Here is a 16729-nt window from a genome sequence, read left to right on the forward strand (position 1 = left end):
ATATTGTAATATCTAAGTAATCATCTTGAAATATGACATTAATAATTGTAATATACACACATCTTATTGTGAGGTTGATTTCACATAACTACTTCGACATTAAACTTGTCTACATACTTGAGCATAGCCAATTTAAATTAACCTTAGCGATGCATACATTTCCTCCTACATAATAAAATATCTCTAAGTTACAAGGATGTAACCTTATTTTATCAACCTCAAACAGAAGCCGTTTGTTCAACAGTATTATCCCACTTAACGTCTATTTCGTTTTAACCTTTATATATACAGTCTATGATTTTAACTTGGAGGCTACGATTACAATCGTTAGCACCGATGTAGCTACCACTACATGCTAGCTACATGCTAACCCAAGCCTTACCATTCATTACGTAGCTGATTAAAATCATTAACACATTAATAAAGCACTCGAATTTCACTTACCGCATTCATGCACCGTCTGTTTGAAACCGCAGAGCGAGTCACAATAGTCCGATATATAAGCATGAAGAACAAACAACCACGGCCGGCTACAGGTTGTGTTTCCTGGATGAGCTGAGCAGGCAGAGTCCCTGTAGCTAGCTACACGGAGCAGCTAGCGGAGAGACAAGAAGCTAACAGCGGCAGGCACTTGACAGAGCCGTCACTCAATGTGACCACGCCCTAATTTATGCACACACTTTAAGACCTAATATAAATAAAAGGGTCGCGTTAGAAAACAATTCACTCACAGATCCATAATCATGAAGGTGGAATCTAACTATATCGATAATAAAATGTATGGAGCCAGGGAGAGAAACACATTTCTGCTGTAAAGTTGGGCATTTTAACATGGGGGTCTATGGAAATTGCTCCTTTCCTGCAGCCATCGCCTATCGGCCAATATATGAACTGCAGTGTGTGACACTTCCGTATTGGCTTCACGGCTCTACCCCACAGTTTGCCGCTTGGTTCACACCTGCCTTGTATAGTCCGGTTGAATCGAACCCTGGTGCGTTTAGCCGCTTGGTGCGGTTCATTTGGGTCGGTGTGAACGCAGTCCGAGACCTCTTAAGTGAACTAAACAACCGGACTCTGGTCCGCTAAAATAGGTGGTCTCGGAGCGCTTGCTTGCGAACTCTGGAGCGGTGCATTGCTGGTGTGAACGCAGTCCGCACCAAAACATAGGAAGCGCAGTATTTACGTGTCACAAGAACGCGGATATCTTCAAAAATCTTTAGCGAAAGAGTCTTTCAAGACATCCGCGGTTGTTTAGTTAAAGAGGTAAAGCAGAATTAAGTGTTGCAGCAGTGTCGTGTAAAGTAAAAATTCTCCGTCAGCTACATAAAAGTAAGAACACCTGTCCGTCGGTGAAACACCCCTCCTCTGCAGAACGTCTCTCATGGATAAGCAGGAAAAGAACACCGACAGGCTGATCAGGAGCCCGATGCGAAGCGGAGGGATCTAGATCGGCATGAAGGTGTTCTTTTCCCCATAATGACCGCGCTGCTGCACATTATGCCGCTTATTACATGGCCACATTCCCAACAAAGTAACGACATGACTCACAATATTAATTGAAATGCTTTTGTGGATTTAGAAAATTATTTTATTGATTTAAAAAATATTGTATTTAAATGTACATGCATCCGCTAAGAAAAATAGTCCGTTGTTACTGTTTGAACTAAAGGCCCTGACACACCAAGCAGTCACCAGAGGACTAGCCGACGCTGAAGTCGGCTGTTGCCTGGCCGTGTTCTCCTGCGTTTTGGCCATGTGTCGCACGGGAACACACCGCACCGACTTCAGTGCGTGAGTGGCAATAACTCTCCTTACCAGCAGGCGGCGGTAGTGTGTATTCGTCATTCAAAAGAGGCAACAACCGGAAGACAGAGAAGAAGAAGAGTATCTTTTCTCCGTAATATCATACAGAGCTGGCCTCTCCTGGATCAAGGTGATGAGCAGGTCTTCGTTTGCATCATTCCAGATCGCCATGATGAGATGAAAATGAATAGCAGTCTGTGTGTGCCTTCTTAAATCGTTTGTTTACAGTCCCTCACTTCCGCTTCGCTTCTCATGCACTGATTTGCTAGCTGAACAGCCAATCAGAGTGATTATTTGGTCCGACTGCCAGACCCGATGCATGGCCGATTCAACATGTTGAATCGGCCATGCATCGGGTCTGGCAGTCCAAATAAGGCGTGTCACGGTCGACGGTGCGGGACACACCAACCTGACTACGGCGCCGCGAATGCCCGACAGCCTCTGACGGCCTCTGACTCCCAAAATCGGGTTGGTGTGTCAGGGCCTTAACGTAGCAACGGCAGGAACTGCTTCGATAGCGTTTTTGAGGAGCTTTTTGATTACAGATTTGAAAATCGTTGCTTGCTTTAAAAGTAGCACAATTCATTATGTCAAACCTTGGGAAGTATCTAGATATCCCTGCCATAATGCCAAAGGAACTGGCAACTGGATATGTGTCGCCGTCTGACCTATGTCTGGACCGCTGCGTAAAAAGGAGGGTTTCTGTCCGCTACTTCTGCGCTGTTTTCTTGTCGCTCTTGTCTTGTCAGTTAGTTTCAGCCAAACTGTATACAGTTCAATCGAACGGACCGATGCTCCATGGCGGAGGCTCCGCTAGAAAATGCCCGGGATTTGCGTTTGTACCCCCTTAATGTCTGACCAATGGTTGAACAGCATTTCCGTGCACATGACTTGTGTTTAAAGTTTATAGTCCTTTTGAGTTTTTGCCAGTATGAACGCAAACCGAACCTTCTGAGAAATGAAACAATGTAACAAACTGTGGTCTGGTGCACACCAGAGAGCGGACTATTAGGTGTGAACACACCCTTACTATGTGATTTCTAAACATTATGTATCCCACTGATCTTAGTTATAACTTATTACAGTTGTTGTAAGGTAACTTAATTATTTTTGTAGAATGCCAGACCAAGTTTTTCATCTGTGTGTTGACAAGTCTGACATTAGTAGACCCACGTTAATATAAAAAGGCTGTGGTGTGTTGACATTAACGTCATGTCACCCCCCACCCACCTATAGTACAATCTACTCATGCACAACCCCACAGAGGAAACCATACTGGAGTGAATGGAGTTACTAAGGTTCACCGCTCGCTTCTGTCTCCGTCTGCCATAACAAAGGGCTGCAGAGGAGTGCTGCCTGCAAGCTGCTGCAGCCTGTCGAGTGGAGCGGTTTACCGAGAGGGGAAAGTTTGTAAACAACCACCTGAAGCCACGTTTCGGTTGAGCTGAGTCAACACATGAATGCAGTGCTGCTCCCCCTCTCCCTGCATCCTGTTTTTGAGAGCCTACAAAGTGCAGGAAACACAACTCTCTCTTCACAGCTCACAATCTCAATGTGTTCGTGTGGTTTTTAGAAGTTATACACTGTAAAATGTTTGGCTGTAAAATTACTGGCTACGAGTTGCATGGATTTTACAGTAATTGACTGTAAATATTTCACAGCAATTTACTGTATATATTTTACAGTTAATTAGAATAAAAGTACAACTAAATACTGTGACTTTACAATTGCCATGCCCATGGAATTACTGTGATATAGCAGTACAGAGCTGTGGTATTATGGTACTTTGCTGTACATAACTTACAGTAATTACCTGTATGTTCACACTATTACTGTAGAAGTAATGCAACACAGTAGCCAGTAATTTACTGTAAATATACAAATCTAAATAATACGATAATATATTGTAAATTTGACTGGGATTGTACCATAACTACACAATTCAATCAACAAAGAAAATGCCCATTTTAACTTTGTATTACTCCATTGAAGTGCAAAGTACATTTCACAGTGTCTTGGAAATGTTGTTACGGCCCCAACCTCTACTCTGCGGTAGTGGCTTGTGCTGAGACCCGCAACATTAAAGAATACACGCAATAACCGGTACTTGGTCACGAGCATGTATTGATAATCAGCCGTTTCCTCACACAAGCGAAACAAAAAGAGGTCTGGAGGAGTGGCCAAAAGGAACAAACAGAAGGAGGGAACCCGAGCCAGCCACACCACGGGCCGTAGGACCCAGAACTCCCCCGCCTAACCAAAAATCAAACATAAACCCTATGGGAAACAAAATAAAGCCGCGAAAACTGGACTACAAGGTCCTCCAGGCTAAACATAAACACATCTGCAAAAATATGGCCTACAGCTCAAAATGGCAAAGAGGTATTCTAAGGACAGTGTCTCCGGCGTTAGGATAGGCGAGACATCCTTCTCCTCCAGCTTCTCTTTATATACACACGGCTGAGTGGAATTTGGAACACCTGGGCAGAGGCGGAGCCAGGGGCAGACCAGGTGCACCTGGGCAGAGGCGGAGCCAGGGAGACAGAAAACAAGGAGGGGAGCACTTAACACATGTCTACACAGACATCCACTCAAAGTCAACACTTTTTCTAAAGAATGTGCTGACATGGGGGTTTATATTGCCATGCCTCTTTTTGGCTTTCGAGTCCGTCTCAGGATTAATGCCCAGGATGCACCTGAAAACACTAAGCCAAGACAACAATTTAAATGTTACATAGATGTATATGTTGCATCGTTTATTTGAAGGCGGATGCAGCGGTGCCCCTTTCAATTTAAGTAAAACCTGCACCAAAGAAAGAAATTAGTATTTAAAGCCAAGCAAGAGCGATAAAAGCAAGAAAATCACTTAATTTGTTGTGTTATCACAGAGGATGGTCTGAATACAGTATTTTACTATGAAATAATACAGTAACATGTTGTGAAATCCTGGTAATCATTTATCCTGTACATTCACAGTAATTAACTGTGCCTGTATTGATTTCACTGTGAAATTCTAAATGACAGTGTTATATTGTGAACATTACAGGTAAAGACTGTAAAGTGGTAAAACAGTAATTTATTGTAAAATATTACAGCTAAATATTGTGAAATCATGGTAATATTTGACAGTGGATATATGATTATTTGCTCCTAATCTCTCATCGGATCCCTTGCCTATAGTAATACAATCATGTATATAAAAGGTATAGGCTCCATCCCTCCACGTTATTATACAATTACTGTATAGGCCAATAATGTTGCTGTCTCTGAATTGAGGTTGTTGTTCAAAGTGAGATAGTTCCCACAGTCCCAAATAGCCCAAGGATGTTTATTTTATTTTTAACAGCCTAATATTACAAAATACCTCAAGGGGCTTTACAATCTGTACAACACAAGACACCCTCTGTCCTCCTCGACTCTTGCTTTGCGTGGAGAAAAAAATTGCACAAACAAACTCCTTTAACATAATTTATTTTTGAAAGATTCCTCACAAAGAGCAACTGGAGGGATGGAGAGACTTGCAATTAATTATGTGTGTTTAGAATAAACTACAAAATAACACAACGTGCACTGAATATGACAACATGATGTGTGAACATGAAAAGGATTTATCAATATGGCAAAACTTAGTGGTTTTGAACAAAATAGTTAGTTACACTTAAATCAAACTTTTACTCTGTACTCAGTAACTCAATAGCAAAATGATTTGGAAGCAATACTTGGCTGCACAGCATAAGCAATGACTGTCCTGTCAGTGGGTTTTAAACAAATTATTGTTAAAGCTCTTTAAACAAACTGACATCTGAACGTGTTGTATTCCAGCACAAAAAACAAGATAATCTTTTTAAAAATATTGGCAAAACGTGGAAATGTTATTTAAAAGACTAAATGGATACAAAACAAGAAGAAATATTTATGTGGCATGAATTGTGTTTCCAACTTAGTGACATGATAGTGAAAGTAGTGAAATCCACTCTATCCACTATGTTTTATTTTAACACAACATCCAAATTCATAAATGTTTAAATCAAAATGGATAGTTCGAGTTTAGTAAGTTTTAACTAATTCATGACCTCATTATTTGCTCACGTGCCTCACCTCCTGCACGCAGACGTCGCGCGCTGGCCAGTGGGTGACGCGCTTGCTTTATTTTGCGTGCAGCAGAGGAGGAGGAGGCGGAGAAGCAGAAGAAAAGTGCTGCTGTTTGCGGGTTCACTCACAAAGTCTCTCCTTTCTGCTTCACTGGCATCGCTGCTGGGAGAGCTAACAGACTGTTTACTGCTTATTCTAATCGGCTGTAACGAGGTCTTCCCTTCCCAACATCACCGCTAACCTCGCTATCGCACCTGCCTCGGAACATGGACAACAAAGACTGATCACACTGCGCTTTGCGGCAACAAACCGAGACAACCTTACCTAGGAAACCGCAGAGATATTCATTTATTTAAGAGGCTGGGCTGCACACGAGAGGCTGGTGCTGCAGAAGGGGGTTTATGTGCTCGACATTTGCTGGTGGACCTCCATATTGCAGGAGGGTTTAATTATAGCAACACTTGGATGCGCGCTCGGACATCCAGCAGGAGAGACATTTTCAAGGGTCGAGGCGGAGAATCTTAGGCCTACATCAGTGTTTTAATTATTTAACAATCCCTGCTGGACAGTACCAAGCATCCGACCATTTTTGATTGGTCTCCGTCTGCAATCCTGTGTGTTCAATGTTCCCTTAAAAACACAGGAGCATAATGTGGGTCATTCCCGAAGATGTGTTACTGGCGGGCGCATTGTGGATCACCGAGAGAGCCAATCCATATTTCATACTCCAGAAACGGAAGGGCCACGGGAATGGAGGCGGAGGACTGGCTGGTGAGTCCTGTTATTAAAGCCTACTGTCATGGATCAACAGCCAAACAACTATTTATAGTTTAAATCCAGATCATGAAATGGGGATTTGGTGTCAAGTGAAATGTTTGTTATGAGGAAACGCATGCACAGGACAACGTGAGGTGGATCACATGACCAATCAGCGGGCACAGGTGGCCTTTCACCTGGATGTGAAGAGTTAAATGTTTAATTATTCTCAGGTGTTAATTTAAGGATAAACCTTGATAAAACAAGATTGCTGCCATCAAAGTCCACCACAGAAATAATGGTACACTATCTTGTCACTAACTGTCCCTGCAAGATAAATGCATGTTAGCCATTACAACAATGCAAACGACTGTTCTTGTGCTAATAGCTGTGGAGTCTCAACAACTGTGAATCTATTTAAGACGCGGTCTGTTTTGCTTATTCATGCTGAATCATTCCCCTTCCTCCTTCTCTCACTCCTCCTCCTCCCTCTCACTTATTCTATCCAAAATGGGTCAAGCAGGAGAGGAGAAGGAGGAAGTTCAGGTTTTGGAAATGACTGGTTTGAGGTAGTTGAACAGTCCACTGTCCTGGTTTCTCTGAATTTTAAATGTTGTCTCGTGTTTTGACATTTGAATTCCGCTGGTTGTGTATTTCCCCACAGCGTATTGCACTTCCCCGTGTTTAAGAGGTGTGCTTTAGTTTAGCATCTTTGAGATATTAATTTATCATACTTGTTTAAGAACCTGAAAACCTTTTATGGGATTGTTTTGGTCCTGATTCTAACATTGACTATAATCTAATACAACCATTGGAAGGATTACTGGAGATTATGGGCCCCTCTAAACCCTTATTCTTCTCTCTGTGTTATTTACAACACTGAACTATGACCTGTTTTGTAGATTGTTTAAACAATGGTTTCATATAGGATTGGTTTTTGTTTAAAATAAATAAAATGTGAAGGTGGTTATGCTACATGTCCTCAAGATCAGTCATTAAGCAGGACAACATTGAAGGCCCTTGTTCCAAAATAAAGGACAATTCATTGTTCAAACCAATTACTAAACGGTGGTGATGTCCTTTAGGAAAACTGCCTATGGTAATCCAGTTTTAGGTTAAAACTATTCCTTTCCATGCTATATATCCAGTTAAGTGTTCCACATTGTGTCAATTAGGATTGTTTGAAGGCATTTTGATTTAAATCTGAAGAGGCAATGCTGCCATTACCATAGATTGATCCGTGTTTATCAGCTCAGCGTCTGTTCCCTGCTGAGTTGCTCACTGTGTGTAAGTGCCGATGATACCACCAGTAACTATATGATGGGAGTAACATCCCTGCCACTGAGGACCACTCTAACTGAGTCAGGAGTGGGCAATGTAGATACAAATATAATATATCAATCGTTTAATATTATTGTCATTTTGTGTATAATAATTCTGAGTTTCTGTCATATCGATGATGGTGTCCTAATATTACTGACAAAAAGGCCACCTACATTAAATAATTGTGCAGACACTTTTTTCCTACTTTCAATACTGAAGTAGTCCTTACAACAAGAAACCGTGCTAAGAAGAGAATTGAGTGTTTCAATCAAAGAGTTTTCACTTATTTTGGACTCCTTTGGACGTTTTCATCCTACCTTTTATCTTTGACCGCCTAGATAAACTTTTTGGAGGCCCTGGCTCGGGTTGTAAACCACTGAATGTTCATCATATTGCAAAAGTCTTTTAAATCAAGGATTGGTATAAAGCAGCTACAGATTGAAAGGGATAGCATTGGGGGTATAAAGTAAACAGAATGGTTGATTCTCGTCATATTTCCTAACCTTAGTGTGATTAATAAAGACTTGAATTAAAAATGTTAAATTCAGCCCTGCAGTCTTTCTACAGTCTGTTGTGGCGCTAGGGCAGTGGTTCTCAACCTTTTTCTGTCAGGACCCCCCTTTGGAGAAAAAAAAAGTCGGGCCCCCCCAACACAAATAGTCAGGCTCAGTGGCGGCGCCAGAGATTTATTTTTGGGGGTGCTGTGGGGTAGCTTGACGTTTCATAGAGGGTGCTCAAACATTTAGGGTTTCCCATTAATGTACCGGTCGCTGCAGTGGAATTTTCTACTGCAACACTCCCCACGCACACGTACCCGCAACTGTTACAATGAAGGCTCGATAATCAGCTTACGGCCGCATATAGGTGTAAGCAGGGGTAAAGTGCTATTTTTATAGGTGGTGTGTGGACCTCACATAGAGGGGTCCGGGGGCAAGCTCCCCCGGGAAGATTTTTAAATATTGAAGTTAAAAGCATCAATCTGGTGCACTTTGAGAGCAAAATGAAGAGATCGATGGATGCCTCTCTCAACACCCATTTGAAACCGAACTGGAAACAGATTTACTATTTCTTTATGGATATTTTACAAATCACTCCCCTTTTAAACTTTATTCTTTTTTACTGTCATATAGTATTTCATACCTGCTTTTAATTTATTCTCTTATTTTTTTATAATGATCATATAAACGTGTGCCTCGTTTGAGACCCACTGAGATAACAGAGTCCTTTAGCTCACTGAGTCTCAGTCTGACAGGAGAGGACTCTCCTCCACTTTGTTGTTGAAAAGACTCCTTATATCCGTTAGCGTAGCTCGCTAGCACCAGAAGCTCACATCAACGATCTTCGGTACCGGTGCGCTCTCTCGCTCTCGCACGCACACAAAATGGCTCGTTCCACACACACAGAGCCGAGCTTTAATGAAACACAGAGCCAGACGTAATAGTACTGTATCATATTATTTTCAATCAATAATTTTTCCAAATTTTATTTATTTATTTATTTTTTAAATCTTTTTTAGAATCTTTTTTTTAATACCCATTTTTCCTCCTGGTCTCTCGCGCCCCCCCTGTCATGCCTCTGCGCCCCCCACTTTGAGAACTACTGCGCTAGGGGATGTTGTCATCATTGTTATGTAAATGCTCACCATGCTGACACCGTGCTGTGTGCCAGTTGGCGCTCGGCACCCACTGACACTGACACTGCCCACTGCGTCCAGGGGGAGGGGAAACCAGGACGCAGCATATTACAGGGATGGGCACAATTACACATGTTTAACTTGACTGGGCTTATGATTTTGGAGCTGCCAGACAAAATTAACTTGGCTTCACATGTGAACATTAGTACTGTAGCTGCATGAACAGTATTAATGCAGTTCCTCCAGAGATGAACTGAAAATATAAATGATTAGCCCTAGCATTAATTAGTAAGGGTCTGAGAAGTCAAAGAGACAATATTTTATGAATGATACGTCTCCAAATACCTTTAACTACATATTTAAAGCAGTAGTTAACCTCATTTATCTGAGGTATCATTATCCAGGGTTAATCTTGAGGAGCATGTCGAGCCCTTGACTATTATGGATTTCCTTAAATGATCAAAAGCATGTAATTCATCTAGATTAATGGGGTTTGTATTAGTTAATAATATTTAGAGTATTGGCAGTGCTGTTATTCAAAGCTTCCTGTGGAGATCTTGTACGGTAGTGCTTTAACAATAATTTCACAAGTGACATGACACACATAACTATAACTGATCAACTGGTAGCAGAAATGTGGCAATAGATGCAGCAGTGTGCCGGCAGTGCAGGGAAGAAGAAGAAGAAGAAGATTTGAAGCTATCAAACATAAACAATACAGGTTTAAAACTATAAAGAAATCTTTGCTGATGGTTTATTTATATTTGTTTTGCACTCGGCACATTTGTTACAGCTACATCGGTCTGATAAACAGAATCGAGGTGGTCACACACCTTCAGTGGTCTCCTTTGTTGTGCGTTACCCCCAAGTTTCCTGCGTTAACCTCAACTCATGCGATAGGCTGCACCGTGCTTTACATGCTGTAGAACAATAGTCGTACATTAGCAGCTTGTCATGAATATCTAACCACAAGGCATCGGGTACTTTCATTCGCTGCATCACTTCGGTGTTTTCTACTTAAACTATGTGGTGACACAAGGATAACTGCACATTAAAGCCTTCTCCGAGGTCAATGTGTGGGCAAGTGTTGAACTTTTAGGTTATGACTGTTTTTGAAACTTGGGATTTTCTTTTGAACAGGGGGAAGTTGTCTTCTCATACAACAGATGTTTGTTTGTCACAAAGGGACTCAACCAGAGTGTCATGCACAATTATCCCATTGTTTTCAGTGTCATTAAGACTCCACTTTGTTGTCTCCTTCAGCCCTGTGGAAACTGTTAGAGGGGCCCTGCTGTGCTTATTTTCAAGTTTCATAATTGTATTGTGTGCTTCTACTGTGACTGGCTTTAATGTTAAAAAATAGCTTAATTTCTCATACGGCCTGTGCTGCAGCACCTCTTTTCACCCTCTGTCTGAAACCAGAGCCCAGTCTGCTCCGATTGGTTAGCTTGTCGACTGTGTTGTGATTTCATTATGTTTCTGAAGTAAACAAAGGAGTCTAATGGAGGCGTTTCAGGCAGAGGGGAGGGGGGGGGGGGGGGGGGAAAGAGTTTGTGGAGAGAAACTCCCTCTGTAGGGAACCTATGGATGGATTTTAGCCTTTACAGACCATTTACATTCACAAAAACATTTAACACACTACAGGAAAGGGAATCCTCCAAAGCATAATAGTTCCACTTTTTTAAAGTGGTAACAATTACAAAAGGGGGTTTATTTCTAGAACAGGAGACGCATGAACAAATGGGTACTTACTTACTGCAAATGAGTTTGTTTACAAGAAAACTCCTCAGGGATATTTGATCTTTCAATAAAGCTGAAAGTAGGCCTACATTAGAAGATGTACCCGCTCAATTTTCTGTTAAACGTTATTTGAATAACACACATTAAACCCGATAAGCTACATGCTTTTAACCGTCACTTACAGTCTTATCTAATGACCGAGTTTGCATGCCGTGTTTTGTGCGACTGTGCAGAGCTGGAGGGACATTTGAAAGGATGTCTTGTATCCTTTGTTGTCTATATGTAGACGCCATCATTATTCATCAGAGAAGGCAAAAAGAATAACGCAGAACAAAACCTGCATTCATCAGACTGTAACCTCAGAATCAGGCCATCGTGTCAGTAGTTACACAACTAGACACTTCGCATAAAACGACACACTAATTTGAGTCATTTTGCAAAACCATATTTCCCAATCCGGCTGGTAATCTCTTTATTTCATTTCAAACCTTTATTTATGCTGGTGAATCCCATTGAGATCATTGATCTCTTTTTCAAGGGTGACCTGCTGCAAGTAGGTTCCACATGAATACATAAAACATTCTTTATGTTTGGCTGTAAGTGTGTCAGATACTGACCTCGTCCTTATAGGCCACACAGCTGCTTTGACTGGCGAAGTAAAGGAGAAGCTGTAAAAATACATATCATTGCATAATAGCAGCAATGCGACTTGCATGTGATGGTGATGATTCACACTTGTCTCAGGTTTCTGTTATCTGAAGCAGCATTGATTTAGGCCCTAGCCACACTACCAAATTCGATATCAAAAAAGTCTTCCATCCACACGCAATGGACACCAGAAACGTGTCCTTCCACACAAGACCGCTGGAGACGCTGTAGTACATATGCCGGGCCTGTAAGTGGCGCTGTACTTCCGCCACAAAATACGCCAAAAGCAGCGAAGAAGACTTCCCGAGCATGCATGGTTGCCATGGTTGCCCTTCTGTTTATTCTCCGCGGTGGATTTAGCAGCAGAGGTGCGGAGAGGCAGGGCTCTGGCTCCTTTTCTCCCTCCCCGAGGCAAGCGTGTGCTCCTGCTGTAAATCTCCCCGGTAGTCCACCAGCAGATGAAAAACACCCACCTCTCCGCTAGGGTTGCCAGAAACTGACCATGATCAAAATCGATTATTCGGCAGCCCTGGCGAATAATAATCGATTTTACCGCTCTGTTCATCTTTAGTCGCACGTGTGAGGGAGAGGGGGGGTGGGGGCGGGGTCGGTGCGTAGCGTGCTGCAGCAGCAGTCTGCTCTGCACGCAGGCTTCCTCCAAGTTTACAGTAAAACAAACTGGTGGTGTGACCAATGGCCATTTACAATTATTAATACTATTACTATTATTAGCATATATATATATTTATATATATATTTTGGTTGAAACTAAGCCATAATAAAAAAAAATATATAAATAATAAAAAATATATATATATATATATATATATAAATAAAATCGATTTTTAAAAATAATATTCGATTATGGAGACTGTAACGAATAATCGCTGGCCTCCCTACTCTCCGCCTCTTCCAAGGAACGAGGGGACCGTGCGGCAGAGTTCCCGTTAGAATTTTTTTTCACCGGTCAACATGTCCGTTAAAGTTTAAATCTTCCGGACAAAATTATAAAAGTGCCGGTCAAAGGTCTTCTTTGTTATTTATTGAGCTTTAAAACAAATGAATAACGACTCTATATAATAATATAAGAATAAAACACGGAGCCTCTCTTTTCCGCCCCCTCTCCTGACAGCCCAGCACTATTTTCGTCATCAGGAAATGATCGTATGGCCCTCCAGAGCGTTGCGCCCTCAGATCTACCCACCTTGGGACCCGTTATCGTTATCTGCGTTTCCCTGTCGGCCTCCTGTGGCCGAACCGTCTATAAGATGGAGAACTGTAGCGGATACGACCCGTTTCGTCACCGTGTGGCTAGGGCATTAAAGTGTCAGGGAGATCGTTTTTCTTTTGTTTGCTCAATGCACACATCCCACACCAGCAGCGACCACATCAAGCTGTTTTTTTGCTTAAAGAGGATAAAAACAAAACAAAATGGGTAGTTTTTTCATATCGTTTGGTCTGCTGCTGTTTCACTGATTGAGAAACAGTAATGATTCAGAGGCTGATTTGTTTTGCTCCAACAATAGGGAACTGTGCATCACATGATTTGTACTGTAGATAATGTAGGCTTGTTTTTCCACCCCTCAGAAATAACAGGCGGAACATGTAAACATTACAGCTGTCTTTGTGTTGTGTGCACCCACTCACTCAGCTTGTGGAAGGAAATGATTTCCATTTGTTCCTATACTCACACGTCTTCCTTGCATGGCCTTCAGTGTAATACTACAGACCGAGGCAAGTGATGGGTAAATAAATAACAACTCCTGTTTAATCCACACTGGCTAGGAAACATCTGTTTCACTTTCCTCAGTCTTACTGACGAGGAAGGACAAGGTGGTCGCACACCTTCAGTGATCTCTTTTCTTCTTATTGTTAACCCCAAGTTTCCTGCGTTAAACCTCAACTCACACGTCGCAGGCTGCTCAATGCATTACGTGCTAAAGAACTAAAGTAGCAGCTTTTCATGAATTTTACACCATAGTGCTTTCCGGAAACGCAACGGACACTTTCATTCGCTGTATTACTTGTTTTTCATTTTGAGATCTAAGGCTAACTGCACAATACAAGCTTCTCTGGCAAGTGTTAAACTTTTAAGTTATGACTGTTTTATAACCTTGTGACTTTTCACTCAGGGGGAAGTTGTTTTGACACAGATGTTTGTTTGTCACCAGAGCGTCATGCTTACTTATCTCGGTTGTTTCAGTGTCATTAAGACTCCATTTGAGCTTATTGACTTCAACACAATTGTATTGTTGTATTCATGGTAGTTCTCATGACGGGGCTCTGACATGTGACATTTGGCATTACGATCAATGTCTACCTGTATTGTATGTGTGACAAAAAGGTGAGGTACTGATGAAGAGTAATGTATTGAGGAAGTTAAAGATTTGTGAAGAAAGGACTTGTCCAATGTCTTTTAAACGATGGAGGGTCAGTGAGTTTAGAGCCCACAGATGTACTTGTTTTATTATTTCTGTCAGCTTCGCTCGCTTCTCTCCCCTTCCTCCCCCTCATATTCTCTCTGTGTGACTCGTGCTGTTTGTTCTGATGAGCGGCTGAACAAAAATAACCCGTCTCAGTTCAACGTCTACCTATTCTGAACCCGGGAGAGAATCTGCAGCTACCAGCAGCTCCGAAAATAATATCACAATAGCATATTAGCCCACTGTAGCTTTCTAAATGTGAAGTCATTGTTGTACAGCTTTCTAATTAGGATCTTATATAAAAAAAGATTTGTAAGTTGATTCATTATTAAGAAAAGCTTCTTTGTTTTCCAGGTTGTGAAACTCTGGTTTGCATGAGAGTCATTAATAATCAAGTAATTAGTAAAGGCTGAACGGTTTCTAATCTCATCGTGAGCCAGCAGCACCTTCCACAATCAAGAAAATACTCAATCCTTTTGCATTATAGGAAAATTAGCAGCATGTATTTATTATGCAAGCTGATTAGTTGATTATACCCCAATTTGGGACCGGCCTCATGTTGTCCTTTCTGGCAGCAATTTTCCATACAAAGAAACACTGATATCTTTTAAAACCAGATGCATCATGGCTCTTAATTTTTCCATTTGATTAGCCTATTCATCCTTTTCTCAGGTGACTTTTATCCCGTTTAGTTTCACACCAGTGCTTTCATATGAGGTGAGCAGAAAGCCTACACATCTTACATTGCAGATTGAAAACCCATCTGTTTTGACTTGGCCAATAAAATCAACTAAAAACAAAACCTCCTCATTTCTGTATGTAGCACTTAAAATGGTGTTATGGCTAATGTACTTGCGGGATTCTTGCCGTGGTATCCTTATTGTGGATTGCACTTATTGTTAATGGCTTTGCAAAAAAGCCTCTGATTAAGTAATGTATTAGTTGGCTTCAAAGAATAAAACACATTTAATTTGAACACATAGTGAACCATGTTAAAGGTGGGGTAGGTAAGTTTCAGAAACCGGCTCGAGATACACTTTTTGTTATATTCCATGGAATGCTCTTAACATCCCGATAGCAATGAATATCTGAAGTGCTTTGACAAAAAATCCATAAAAAAGTCATCTGTAGAAGCCGTAATACTGTAAAAAGTACAACCGATTGGATGGCCTACCTGCCTGTCAGCCTTCCATCGGGGCACAAACTTATCTCGTGCCCTCATTGGTCATGTGCGCGTTGTGTGTGTTGGGGGAGGGGCTCTGTAAGGAAGTGGCAGATTTTCTCCGGTTGTGTATTTTCAAATTCTAGCGATCTCGAGCCGGTTTCTCAAACTTACCTACCCCACCTTTAAGGGCATCTGTCTAACACTCCTCAGCAGTACACAAAGGCATTTGAATGTATGGCATAGTGGACGATAACAACAACAGGATGACATGTGCTCCAATCATGGGATTAATTTCAGATGATGATTTATGGTTGTATTATGTCTGTAAAGGCTTTTGTTTGTTTCACAGCTAAACATGTTTTTAGGTCAACACGTGTTTCTATTACGTTTTTTCTCTGTAATATCATGATTTTTGGTCTCTTGCAGGTTTGCTGGTCGGGACCCTGGATGTGGTTTTGGACTCCAGCGCTCGCATGGCCCCGTACAGGATCCTCTACCAGACCCCCGACTCTCTGATTTACTGGATCATCGCTCATGGTACGTGCCCTTTTTCTAAATGTTGGCTCAATGTTAGACTTGGGGTTAATGCATAAGCATACTTTGACAATTCCGTTTTCTGATTTACCTTATAAGCTTAATTCTGCATATTTAAGATGTACAGTTATGGATTTCAAATTCAAGTCATTATTACATTACATGTCACTTGTTAGTCGCTTTTATTTAGTGTCTTACATACTGTGGAAAATCCCCACAGGAGCAATTTAGGGTGAAGTGTCTCAGGGACACAACGACATGCTGACTGCAGTAGGTTTGAACCTGTGCTGCCCTGATCTGAACACCAACGCACAACCCACTGCACCACACGCCTCCATTATTGTCATATGCTCCACAGCGCAACTATTGGAAATAAGTCCAAGGCTCATACAAGACAAAAATAGACACAGGATAGTGTAAGAAAACAGTGCAATGGACCAGAGTTGGAAGGTAACAAAGTATTTCTACTCAATTACTGTTTACTTGAGTATTTACATTTAATCGTACTGCTTCTTTTACTCTACTGCTATTTGTGAGAAATATAGTACTTTATACTCGTACATTAGCTAATGAATTATAATGTATTTTCATATCTGATCATACCTGGCAGTA

The 16729-nt window shown here is 41.5% G+C and overlaps 1 protein-coding gene across 1 annotated transcript in view; it reads left to right on the top strand.

Annotated features, from left to right (window-relative positions):
- Positions 1-5931: 5931 nt before the first annotated feature.
- The window catches only part of tbc1d9 (TBC1 domain family, member 9 (with GRAM domain)), a 31586-nt gene continuing 20788 nt past the window's right edge, over positions 5932-16729 (top strand). The window contains exons 1-2 of the mRNA XM_034086467.2: positions 5932-6666; positions 16010-16120. Coding sequence (XP_033942358.1) covers positions 6546-6666; positions 16010-16120 — 232 coding nt within the window. The 5' untranslated portion in view covers positions 5932-6545. The remainder of the gene's footprint in view (positions 6667-16009; positions 16121-16729) is intronic.

Source organism: Pseudochaenichthys georgianus, chromosome 1 (assembly GCF_902827115.2).
Source record: "Pseudochaenichthys georgianus chromosome 1, fPseGeo1.2, whole genome shotgun sequence".
Lineage (NCBI taxonomy): Eukaryota > Metazoa > Chordata > Actinopteri > Perciformes > Channichthyidae > Pseudochaenichthys > Pseudochaenichthys georgianus.